This window comes from Puntigrus tetrazona, chromosome 7 (genome assembly GCF_018831695.1).
Source record: "Puntigrus tetrazona isolate hp1 chromosome 7, ASM1883169v1, whole genome shotgun sequence".
Lineage (NCBI taxonomy): Eukaryota > Metazoa > Chordata > Actinopteri > Cypriniformes > Cyprinidae > Puntigrus > Puntigrus tetrazona.
This window is the reverse complement of record NC_056705.1, coordinates 39313268-39325798: the sequence shown is the minus strand read 5'-3', so window position 1 is coordinate 39325798 and position 12531 is coordinate 39313268. Positions and strand designations below refer to the sequence as shown.

At 39.6% G+C, this 12531-nt stretch overlaps 2 protein-coding genes across 3 annotated transcripts; one reads left to right on the top strand and one right to left on the bottom strand.

Moving 5' to 3' along the window:
- Positions 1-2627: 2627 nt before the first annotated feature.
- On the bottom strand, positions 2628-5586 carry ppp1r15a (protein phosphatase 1, regulatory subunit 15A). 2 transcript variants are annotated; one of them, XM_043244965.1, is made up of 4 exons: positions 5392-5586; positions 4279-4669; positions 3701-4183; positions 2628-3066 (listed from the first exon to the last, which is right to left on the bottom strand). In XM_043244965.1, the coding sequence occupies exons 2-4, from the start codon at positions 4654-4656 to the stop codon at positions 2851-2853; spliced, it is 1077 nt and encodes a 358-aa protein (XP_043100900.1). In that variant the 5' UTR covers positions 4657-4669; positions 5392-5586; the 3' UTR covers positions 2628-2850. The 2 variants fall into 2 exon arrangements, with proteins under 2 accessions (XP_043100900.1, XP_043100901.1); XM_043244966.1 differs by having other exon boundaries at positions 4300-4669.
- A 160-nt stretch (positions 5587-5746) lies between these two features.
- LOC122349065 lies at positions 5747-12225 on the top strand. The gene is made up of 5 exons (XM_043244967.1): positions 5747-6530; positions 8916-9159; positions 10509-10691; positions 10774-10851; positions 11720-12225. Exons 1-5 carry the CDS (start codon positions 6383-6385, stop codon positions 11862-11864), a joined length of 798 nt encoding a protein of 265 aa, XP_043100902.1. The 5' UTR covers positions 5747-6382; the 3' UTR covers positions 11865-12225.
- The last annotated feature ends 306 nt before the right edge of the window (positions 12226-12531 follow it).

Genomic DNA, 12531 nt, shown 5'->3' with positions numbered 1-12531 from the left:
TTGCTTTATTCCGATACGGTGTGAAAAGTACACCATTTTAAGCTCTGTTAATGCATTTCAAGTGGCAAAACTACTCGGTGCGCCTTTTTTGTAGGGAAAAACATCGAGGTTAATTACCTCCATGCATAATGAAGTCACCGCGTCTATATTTAAGGCAGCATCAACCGGATGCCAGATATTCTGAACTACGTCACGCTGCTGTGAAATGAATGCAGAGTATTCGACTGATGTCCGGACGATCTCCCTCGAGAAAGAATGTCTTCACAGAAAAATGTTTCTGTCTATATATGCATAGCCTAAGGCGTTCTCAATTCTTTCCTTTATTTCTACACTGACTTCGCAGTTTGTGTCTTCGTTGGTCGAAAGGCAAATCGCCGTTAGATCGTTTGCGAAACGGAGCAAAGATTTTTTTTTCCAAATGCCAAGAACCTTATGTACGGTATGCAATAAAAGCACAGATGGAGTTGGTCTGTACACCAACGACGCATTCATGCTGCTTTCTTCCAATGCCACAGAACCGCATCAGTATTTCGAGGAGAGACTGAACATCACCTCGGTTCCTTCATGCTTCGCCGCTCGTCCAGAGCTCTAGTTTTCTAAAGCAGTGTGATTTTTGTATTTTTGTGCAACTTTCTGCTCAACTTTCTGCACAATATGTACTGTAAGCCAATGCAATGGCTATAATATACATGAGAGAGAGTGTGTGTGTGTGCGTGTGTGTGTGCGTGTGTGTGTGTGTGTGTGTGTGTGTGTGTGTGTGTGTGTGTGTGTGTGTGTGTGTGTGTGTGTGTGTCCATGTGTGTATGTGTGTGTGTGTGTGTGTGTGTGTGTGTGTGTGTGTGTGTGTGTGTGTGTGTGTGCGTGCGTGTGTGTGTGCGCGTGTATGTGTGTGTGTGCGTGTGCGTGTGTGTGTCCATGTGCGTGTATGTGTGTGTGTGTGCATGTGCGTGTGTGTGTGTGCGTGCGTGTGCGTCTGCGTGTATGTGTGTGTGCGTGTGTGTGTGTGTGTGTGTGTGTGTGTGTGTATGCGTGTACATGTGTGTGTGCGTGTGTGCGTGTGTCCATAGTGTGTGTGTGTGTGTGCATGTGCGTGTGTGTGTGTGCGTGCGTGTGCGTCTGTGTGTGTGTGTGTGTGTGTGTGTGTGTGATGTGTGTGTTTATGCCACATTGTGGGATATTTTAGACCTCGCCGTTCCTCGTGAGGAAAAATTATTAAAAATAGCAGTCCCACTTTATATTAGTCGGCCTTAGCTACCATGTAGTTACATTTTAAGTTAATAATTTGGCACTTATCGTGTACATTGCGGGTATATTTGTATGTAATTACATCTGTAATTAATTTCAATTACATTTAAAATGAGTTGACCCACCCCTTACCCCCTTTAACCTACCCATACCACCAAACCTGTCCCTAACCTTACCCGTATCCCACCTCAACAGCAGCAAAGGTGTTTTACAGTACAATCTGAACACTAGAAGTGCATGTATTTTTTTAATGTAAGTACATGGTAGTTGAGGCCGCCTAATAGAAAGTGTGATCAAAATAGTAAATCTTGTTTATCTCAAAGCGTAACAATGCAAACCGCTTTTCTGTAAGTGGTAGGTTTAGGGTTACGGGGATGTAAAGTATAGTTTAAAAGTGATAGAGGTTTATAGAAAGTCCCCACAATTCACAGAAACAAACTAGTGTGTGTGTGTGTGTGTGTGTGTGTGTTCGGTCCCTGTCCCCGGGACCCAGATGCAACCAAGGGACCAAGTATACAAAGACTATTTATTTTGTGACTTGTAACCGATTAATAATTTTGTTACCACTAAATACCGGTTTTGTAACCAAATGAGCTGGATTGTATTTTTACACCTTATTTAATAAAAAACATGCTGCAAATTAACGCGTTTGAATGGCGCATGATGTCTTTCTTCATCTGTTCGCGCTTAACCCTTCTAAAACGCTTTCTAACATTTCTAAACCTACTGACGGCGTGGCGGAGAGACCGTGTGAAACTGTGGCTGCTTTTTCGAGCCTGTCCTGTTGCATAACATGCTAAAGCTCACCAACGGCCTATTTAAGCACATTCATATACAGTGCATTTTATTTGTATTTAAAGGAATAGTTCACCCAAGAATTAAAAACATCCTCTGGCTATCCCAGATGGGGTTTTTTTAGCATTGCATCACTTGTTCACCAACGGATCCTTTGCGGTGAATGGGTGCCGTCAGACTCAGCTGATAAAAACGTCACAATAATCCACTCCACTCCAGTCCATCTTCATTAAGGCTCTTTAAAATCTTCTATCCAGTGAAAAAATATTATCTTGTCTGAATCTGGAGAGAAAGTTCATAAGCCGAAAGAGTCCGAAAACAAGTTTATCTGTGTTTTAATGAAACAGGAAATGGACTTTATCACTAATATAATGGATATAAATGGATTATGGCCAGGAGAAATATAGTTTAAAGGTTAAAAACATCTTAACCGATGAACTGGAGTGCTGTGGATTATGTTTTTATCAGATGTTTGGACGGCACCCATTCACTGCAGAGCGTCCCTCAGCGAGCCAGTGATAAAACTCTTTTAGTGCACAGGAAAAAGGTTTACACGTCAAAACAGTAAAAGTCAAACAACAAAAGCATACATTTCAGAAAGGTTTAATATTTTTCAGCTGCCATATAAAAGATGCAAAGTATTTGTTGCGTAGTACAAGACAATGACGCGTGTGCAAAACAGAAAATTAAATCTAAATACAAACACGTAGTTATAAAGCGCACCATGCTACTGTAACAATAGAAATTTCACAGTTAAACTAAAAGCACCAAAAACTACACCAGCTGCTCCATTGTGATGATGATGAAGCATTAAGAGGGTGTTTGTCTCTGAAGTCTCTGGTACACGCCGGCTCGGTGTGCAGCGCTCAGGCAGGGCTTCAGGAGCGTCTCGACGCTCTCCGCTCGTCTTCTGAAGCGCTCTCGGTCTCTGGCCATCTGCATCCAGCAGGATCCGTCCCTGGAGGCCCGGCTGGCGAAACTCCACGCCACCAGGGGGCGCACCGTCAGCCGGTCACTGAAACGCACCTGCAGTAAGAAAACACACACGGGCCTGTTATCAGAGCAGCACACGCGTGTTAGTCATCTGAAGACGAGCTGGGGTCAGCTGATGTCACGGGAGGATGATTTGGTGACAAAGCAGTCACACGTTCCCGTTCTCTCACTTTGTCTTACGAAGCTTTTATTTCTGGCCCGTTGCTCGGCCTTGCATCACTTTTCTCAAAAGCTTTCTTTCTTTAGCAAAGAACTGTATAAGCAACAATTCCAGAAATAGTTTATTACCGTTTATTGACTTGTTACTATTTACTTAAATTAGATAAAACTATTATCAATATTTTTTTCTTAAATGTATGTATATATATATATATATATATATATATATATATATATATATATATATATATATATTATTTTATTATTATATATATATATATATATATTATATATATATATATATATATATTATTTATATATATATATATTATATATATATATATATATATGAAATACAAAAGTATATATGTATGTATATATATATATATATATATATATATATATATATATATATATATATATATATAAATAATATATAGTATACAAATCGTTTGACAGCACTAATGAAAATATAAATATGAAAAATAAATAAAACAACCACATTTACCTTCTTCCCTCCTTTCTCTGAGTCTGGTCTCGGCTCTTCTGGTCTTGTTGCTGGAGGAGGTTGAGTTTGCTGTGTGTTTGTTCTGGAGCTGATGGACGAGCAGAAGCTCAGAGGGTTGTAGGGGTCAGCTCTGTTGAGAAACGACTGCCAAAGCTCCAGACTCTCCGCCGACGCCTCAGAGCCTTCGTCATCCTCGTCTGACCATCCAGATTCCTCATCCTCTGGCTCACGGTCCTCCTCGTCTTCCTCCTCATCGGTTTCTTCATCAGACTCCCATTCAGAGCGCCTGGCTTCATCGTCTTCCTCTTCGTCCGAGTCGATCACTGATGATTCCCGCTCATCAGCAGAAGATTCGTCATCATCGAGCTCCTTAACGACCTTCATCTCTGGATCCATCACCTTCATCTCTGGACCCATCACCTTCATCTCTGGATCCATCAACATCATCTCTGGATCCATCACCATCATCTCTGGATCCTTCACCATCATCTCTGGATCACTCATCTCTGGATCCCCATCATCTCTGGACCCATCACCTTCATCTCTGGATCCATCAACATCATCTCTGGATCCATCACCATCATCTCTGGATCCTTCACCATCATCTCTGGAGCTCTGATTTTACACCCAGGCCTCTCCAAGGCCTCCAGGCTCCTCTTCTTCTTCAACTCGCCAGTCATGGGCATGTTCTTTCCCACAGACATGAAAAACATCTTGGAGCCGAGGAGCTCGGTCACACTCATACAGAAGTTCATGACTCTTCGGACGACTCTCCACAGACGCACTCCGATCTTCACGATGGACGTTCTGAGATAATGAGTGAAAAGCTGATCTTCGTTGGCTCCCGGTGAACCGGACAAAGGCTCAGGACTCTTCTTGGATTTCATGAGCGCTGCATGAGGTGAGACGCACCGATACGGCAGTGGATGATGTGAAGAAATGGTGAATGGTGCCATAATCACATTCAGTCTGTAAAAAAAAAATATATATATAAATAATTTTTGATTATGTCTGACAGTCAAGCACAGTCATAAGCAGCACAAGTGTATTTTTACAAATAGCTAACCGTACATTATATTGATCGAAATTTAATTATGCCCAAACTCTTTAGGATATTAAGGAAAGATAATGTTCCGTGAAGATATTTTGTCAATACCGTAAATAAATCAAAACTTAATGACATGATTGCATGCTTTAAAATGGTATAGAGAAACCTTTTACTTTTTAAAGGATTAAATTTTAAATAGGGCCACTTGTAATCTCTAACCCATTCCGTTTAGGTTATGCTTTATTTTAAAGTGCCCTTGTTACAATATAATTATATGCTGCACTTTACGGAGTAATGTTAATTAATTATATGAACTTACTATTGGGGTTTGGTTTATGATTTATTGTTCGTATAACAAAGACATCTAAAAGTAAAGCGTTACCTACACGTTCAAAGTAACCTTCCCAGTCCTCACTATGACACAGAACAATGTGACAAGCCCTGCCTTTCATTATGGGCTGTTGACTAGCAACAATAACACCTACGGTTACCATGGTATTACCGTATTTCCTGTAAATACATATTATGTTATTAAGAACATATTATTCGGTGTTTGCTAAACTAAAAAAAATACTTCTACGTCAAATAGAAATATTCCGTTTTAATATATCTTGTTTAATGATATACACATAGATATCGTTACCTTTGTGAGTTTGGTCAGCCCGTCGCTTGGCAGTCGCTCCAGTGAAGGTTTGGTTTTCCGATGTTGCTAACGTCGTCAAAAACGCTGTTCAAGCAATACGACAATTTCAGTTCAGACGTGTTCTCCATGGTCGCTTTGTTCATAAACATGTCACGCTCGGCTCGTGTTTCACGTATTTCATTCTTCTGCGACGTAAATAGAAATGTCGTCGCGAGCGACAGCGAGCGTTTATATGAGACGCGATTACGGGGGCGGGGCTTGCCAGCGTACGTCTGGGAAATCACGTAGCCGCGTTTCGTTACGTTTCGAGAAAGTCCGGCGGTGGGCGGGGCTTGGGCGAGAGCGTCCGGTTGAGAGCGGATTGCATCATACCCAAATATGGAGAGGGGAACCGTAAACGAAATACAAGGGGAGTTTCTTGACGACATTTTCATTTTACAGTAAAATCTCCAGAGGGCTGGAAAACACTGAAGATGCCAGATGCGTGCGACTGCAAAATAACACTTTACCTTAAATATACTGATAACCTGTATAATCATAAAAGTGCTAAAAGAGAAGGCCACATGATAGGTCAGAGTATCTCGTGACTAATACTGAGAAAAGTTCCACATATACACATCATTGGCCTGCATGCAAAACTTTGAGTATGAGTAATATATTAAAACAGCAATGCAATCTTTTGCGCTATTGCATTCCATTTATGATTATTTATTTATTTAGCATAAATGCAGAGAAGACAGAAGAAGCAAGAAAAAACACACAGTTTAAGCCTACTATAATGCGGGCTGTCCTCAAAGCTTTTTCCTCAAAGGAGGTAATAACGTAGGTCATGAGCTGGTAGGCCTTTGTGAATATAGCTCTTACCCATCATGCATTGTGCATACATTTAACACCTTGTTAAGCATCAGGAACCAGGAACCCAAAAACATGCACTTAGCATCAGCTGATTCATAAAACCTGCTGACCTAATTTAGACTTTTCAGTGACGTCCATGCGAGCCCCGAGGAAAGGGTTAACAGGCAATGTGATTATCCCATCTTGTGATCCCGTTTCCAGCCATGAAAGAAGGTATTTTATGTGTGCAGAAAGGCTGATGCATGCAGACGCGCTCGCTCGCCTCGTCAGGACGGACTCCGCTGGTAAGTGTCCTGATTCTGACCCGCACGGCGACGGCGGAAACCCTGAACCTAAGAAACGGTCAATGGGAAAATATGTAAATATGTTTCAATTGCAATGACTGCCGTTATCTTTTCATGCTTTCTCTTTCTGAGGTGTGTAATGTGATCTTTCCTGTGTTTTCTTTTCTTGACTGTTCTTCTTCCTCGAAATTCTGATGAACGCCATACACATAATTTTAGAGAAAAATGCTTAAGAAGCATCAAAAGCACCACCTGATGTTATATTAATAATGCATATATTCAGTTGGCGCATTATTTGCCTGCAGCTCATTCTGAGTCGTAATAAGGTGAATGTTTTCCGTTTCTCCCCTAAATACATCTCTTCTGGGACTATTCTTGAGCAGGCACGAAACTCAGCGAAAAGGGAAGTAAGAAATGTACATGTGAGATGTATTTAATCATCGTGAGATAACGTCAGCAAAAACACAGGTTTGGGGAACTTTTTGTTGCAACTCTATTATAACCCAAACTTTTATATTATTTGATTAATTTATTACTTTTGCTGGCATTCTTTCTCATTTTGAAATCAGAAGTTAAACGATAATTAAAATCTATTGACAATCTGATAAGGTAAGTGTATTAATGCATATAGATATTTATGTTTTGTATGTATTTGTAAAAATGTAAATATTTTATTTATTTATTAATTTATTTATTTGAATGTAGATTATTTTAAAGCCCTGAGATTTGATTTTCTTTTATATATATATATATATATATATATATATATATATATATATATATATATATATATATATATTAAACATACTACAATAACCAGGGATACATACAATAGAAATAGCTTTTGAAAGAACAATGATGTGACTGGGGTTTAAGCAAAGCAATAAAATACTAAAGTAAATAATAATCATAATAATAAATGTCATGTGGTGCGATCATGATTTATATTAAAATTATTTCATTCCCTTAATATGCTTAACATTTTAATGTAGATGTTCACAGTAATAAAAGTGTTTTGAAACAAAGTATTTGCATTTCTTTTCAGTTTTTCGTCTCATATTTTTGCTGTAGAATTTCAAAGTTGTCTCCTCAAATGTATTTAACAGACGTATTTTTCTTAATTGCACAAAAATGCTAAAATGTTTTTAAAATAGCATGCACTTAAGCATACTGTGACAGCGATTCATATTTAATTTAACGGGGCCACATTAATGGGATCATTTATTTTTAATTTTATACAGTTATTGCTATGATCGGTTGCACCAAATTACACAAAAATGCTATATCATTAAAAATCTATTTAAAGAAACTTGTGCAAAAAGTGCAGCACGTGGCATCTTATTAGAACCAGTTATTTCTAAACTTCTAATACATCACAATAGTTATTAATAAATCACTAATACGTTGCTAATAACGGCATGCTAATAAAAGTGCATGCTCTAAATGTATATATATTAGCATTTTTTCTCATATGATGCAAAGATTAAACATAAACTGCCTAAAATGGTTGGATAAAAATCTATTCCAAATGATGCTAAAATAAATTAAGTATAGAAATCATTAATTGAATATAAATGCACGAACAACTGGCAATCTGGGACATTTATCTGTAATGGAAAACTCTCTGCAGTGGTTGCGCTAAAGATGTTTCCAAAACAAGTTATGGCCGGATGGTTGCACCACATGACGCTCTGAAAAACAGAAAAATGACAAATAACTTATTTTTTTAGAAAGGTTAAAGTTGGTAAATATGTGGGAGAGGTACTCTTTAAATATGTCGTCTTTTTTGTGCATTTAAACCTAGTTTTAACTGAATAAATGCAAATGTAGGACCCACATCCCGCCCTCCACAAGTCTAGAAAAGTGGTGTTTTGGACATAATTGGAGTGAATCCTTTTTGATTTGTGGTAATTTTGCACTGATAAGGGACAACACGAACATATTTCATTCCATAAACGGTTTATACATAAACGTTTCATCAAAATGTCCACCATTAGCGGCTATTACTGCACGAGTTTATTCAAACGTTGCTTCGATATATTACTCCAAGCCTCCCGAAGGATTAGCCAAAGCTGATTCTCACTGGTTGGACACTTCCTACGAACATCGCGGCCCAAGTTCCTCCAATAGTACCTCAACTCGCCATTGAATAAATTGCCTTTATTATGTAATAATGAAAATTATTATTGCTGGTCTTCAATGATAAGGTCAAGTTACTTCAATGTGCAATATTTGCACCAAAAAATGATAAGGATTTTTGACTTTGCCAGAGGTGTTTGGAGGGCAGTGTGTATATATATATATATATACCCAAACATACCCAGAATTCTTGGCATAGACTGAGCAACACCACTCTTTCCTAACCCTCAGACGTGTTTTGTACAGTGAGCAGGTGGATCAGTGCATTATGTGTCCTGATGCCGTGGTGGAGGGCCTCCGACCGAAGTGAAGAGTGCGAGAGCAGCGACATGGAGCCCGGGCCCTCGACCCCCGGCGGCCCTGCGCTCGTCCTGGGCCTCCAGAGACTCTCTTTTGCCTACCAGAGCCTCGGGGAGATCCCCTACGAGACCATCCTTCAGCAGCAGGACACTCTGGAGGTTCTGGACCTCAGCTACAACCTGCTGGACGAGTATCCTTTTGGGAACCGGATGTTTGTAACTAACATTAGAACGTTTTTTGTCATTAGGCTAGATGTATATAAAGGTTATATATATATATGACAGTCCCCAAATAAAATAATAAACTCCTATCATCATTGAGTAGTTCCAAATCAGTTTGAACACAAAGGAAGATATCTTTTTCTTACTATGGGAGTCAATGGTGACCAAAAACAGCCAGGTCACAAAAATAGATTCATTCAGGTGAATAAATGATGATAGGATTTATTTCTTTGGCTGGTGATCTATTCTTTTAACCATTCTTTGGCAAAACGACTTGTATGCTTGTTCAAAAATTCTTTTTAAACTCAGTTCATGGACATCTTACTTCAGAAATCACTTTTCCATCAACGATGGCCAAACAGGCCCGAAACCATGAGGCAGTCGTCACCGTATCTCATTCGTGGGATAAGTTTCTAATGCTGGAATGCAGTGTGCTCTTTTCTTCAAACATAATAATTATCATAAGTGCCCCTATTATGTATTTTTGAAGCCTGTCTTTCACGCAGTGTGCAACACGGCTCTAATCTAAGTGAGTGAAAACATCCTGCAGGGTTTTGGATCTGAAAGGGAAAGTTATCGTCTCTCAAAAGGAAGAGTCGACCGATTCGTTTCGAGGTCAACGTGAAACATTAGCATATCGCCCCTTGTTGGTCTTTTCGCTTTGGTCTGAATGGAAATGCCAATTCATTCTTCTTGCTTTTGGAAAATTAAAAGCTCACAAACGGTTTTAGTTACCCAGGGTTCGCGGACTATTAGACTTCTTGTTTTTGTAGGGATCTTTGTTAGTGGACCACTCTTAGGAAGGGGACAGTGGCACTGAACGTCCTCCTAATCTGTTTGTCTGTGGATTTGCGGAGCCCAAACTCTTTAGAGATGACTTCGTAGCGACTCTTTTTCTGAGCTCCTTTTTAATAGATCCCTGTTCTTTAAATAAAGCCAAAAGCCGATATTCATTCCACTGAATGAAAACACCTCTTAACATTAAATTCACCTTCAAAATACCAGAGATTGGCATATATTTACAGATAGCACTCAATTCAGAGTCAAAATTTGGTGCACTTGCTGATTTTTATACATGTAAGATGAAATTCTGATTGTAATGTAAATCAGTGCGACGTAAAGTGCATAAACCTCCCAATAATGTCTCACTAAGACACTTTTTATTAACATACAGTGCAATACAGCGCAACGATGACCGAGAGATGAACAAATAAGCGTTCCTCAAAAGCCCGATCGTGCATAATGTCAAGAAATCAGGTTCAGGTTCCCGTTTCTTGGTGAGCTTTTCACGCGATGGCCCTTAATCGAGTCGCTAACGGAACCCGGCTCTTTTGGCCGGTTTGGAGAAGCTCAGCACGCTCATCCTGGACTGCAATAACTACAGCGCTCACGTCAAGTTCCCCTACATGCCCAGCCTCACCACCCTGTGGATCAACAAGAACAAGATCAGCAACCTGCCCATCATCGTGGAGGAGATCGGCTGCAAGTTCCCAAACATCAAGTGAGTTCAGGATCGCAGCCGCGCGTTGACTCCTCAGTGGTTCGATGCTTCCGGTGACTTTTCCCGTTTGGTTTCACTGCAGAATACTCAGCATGATGAACAATGAAGCGGCGCCCAGTTACTTTAACGGAGGCAGTCTCACACAGTATATGGATTACAGGTAAGAGCTGAAATCTGCAGCTATTTCTGGCTTTTCCAAAGTATTTCTAGTTTTGAAATTACAATGACGTCAGAAACGAGCCAAGAAGCGCCAGCCGTCGCATGCATCCAGGGTGGAGTAAAATACGGGGTCATTGGGTGAACTATCCCTTTTCAAAAACGATGATTCAAAATGCATTTGACATCATTACAAGGGCCGCTTTTTTAAAGCGTCTTTAAGAGACAGACGCGAAAGTGTCTCACGTTAAGTCGGTTAAGTGGCTTTTATCAGCGGACACAGCTTTAAGTATGCTTTCAAGATTTAAAGCAGCATGTTCATTAATCACGCTTCTCCTTCAAAAGGGTGTACTGTCATCTAGTGGTCAATTTCTCAACGCGGTATCTTTATAAGCAAGCTGTGCTGTATGTTCAACGTTCAATCTTATAGAGTCCACACTGTTATATTATATGCGACACTCAACCAAAGCCAGTCATAAAGGTTAATTTTTTTAAATCATCTCAAAGCCGACTAAGCTGAAAGATGAACAATAAAGAAGCTTTCCGTTGCTCTGCGTATGTTACGCTTCAGGGCCACATTTGACTGAGATGCAACTATTCGAAAATCTGTACTCTGAGGGTGCCAAACGTCTAAATATTGAGAAAATCGCCTTTAAAATGGTCCAAATGAAGTTCTCGGCAATGCATATTATTAACGTTTTGATGTATTTACAATAGCAAATTTACTAAATGTCTGGAACATGATCTATGTAATCATTTTAACTACAAATATACCTGTGCTACTGATATTGTGCTCTAGGGTCACACACACACACACATATATATTATATATCCTATTGAAGTCCATATATAACTCTATTTGTGCTTGACAGGCAGTATGTGATCAGTCAGATCCCTAGTCTGGAGGTGCTGGATGACACCGAGGTGCAGGAGAAAGAGCGGGAAGTGGCCCGAAAGACCTACCGGATGCAGAGAATCAGAGAAGGCAGCCGGAGGAGGAAGGAGCTTCATCGCTAACTCTATTCACTTTACTCTCTTTTACTATAAATGCGAACGCTGCTTATTCTAAAACCCTTATGCATTGAGAAAGCGAATTAATTCGAATTTTTCAACAGCCCTTCTTTTAATAACCGATATTGAACCAGCTTTAATAATCGATGCACTGAGGTTTGAAATGTGAAAGGCTGAAATTGTATTTTATCTCATTTAATTTAATTTTCTTGTGCGCGTGTATGTGTAGACCTGCTTTTTAGAGTTTAATGTATTACCACAGACATTACTCCACGTATATGGCATTGATTTTTATCCGTGCAGGTCTTAAATTCTGCAGAAACACGATTACATAAACAAAGGAAATAATTAAAAGAAACGTTACGAAGGCGTGCTCGTGTTTTTGTGCAAAAGATGAAAATATGCGGGTTTTAGAGGTCATGGTGTCAGACATAAACTGGACTAGATCCACTGCAGTCTGAACACAAAGAGGTCTTTGTGAAGTGGACCAATAAAGAATCCTCTTTCGGGAACATCCAGTGTGAACACAAAGAGAGCATCTAAAGAGGACTCAAGTGTGAAACCCCCTCAAACGTGCTAGCTTTCTTTTTTTTTATTATTGATGAAGACTGTTTGATTTTATTCACGCAGAATGGCAGCACGCAAGAAAGGTTTGTTTCTGTACGGACAACCC

Coding starts and splice junctions, on each gene's coding strand:
- LOC122349065 (XM_043244967.1), top strand. CDS start 6,383: ATGCGAGCCCCGAGGAAAGGGTTAACAGGCAATGTGATTATCCCATCT. Junction 6,531..8,915: donor CGTCAGGACGGACTCCGCTG/GTAAGTGTCCTG, acceptor TGTTTTGTACAG/TGAGCAGGTGGATCAGTGCA. Junction 10,692..10,773: donor TGCAAGTTCCCAAACATCAA/GTGAGTTCAGGA, acceptor GTTTCACTGCAG/AATACTCAGCATGATGAACA.
- ppp1r15a (XM_043244965.1), bottom strand. CDS start 4,656: ATGGCACCATTCACCATTTCTTCACATCATCCACTGCCGTATCGGTGC. Junction 4,184..4,278: donor TGAAGGATCCAGAGATGATG/GTGATGGATCCA, acceptor CCAGAGATGATG/GTGAAGGATCCAGAGATGAT. Junction 3,067..3,700: donor CAGAGAAAGGAGGGAAGAAG/GTAAATGTGGTT, acceptor TTCTTACTGCAG/GTGCGTTTCAGTGACCGGCT.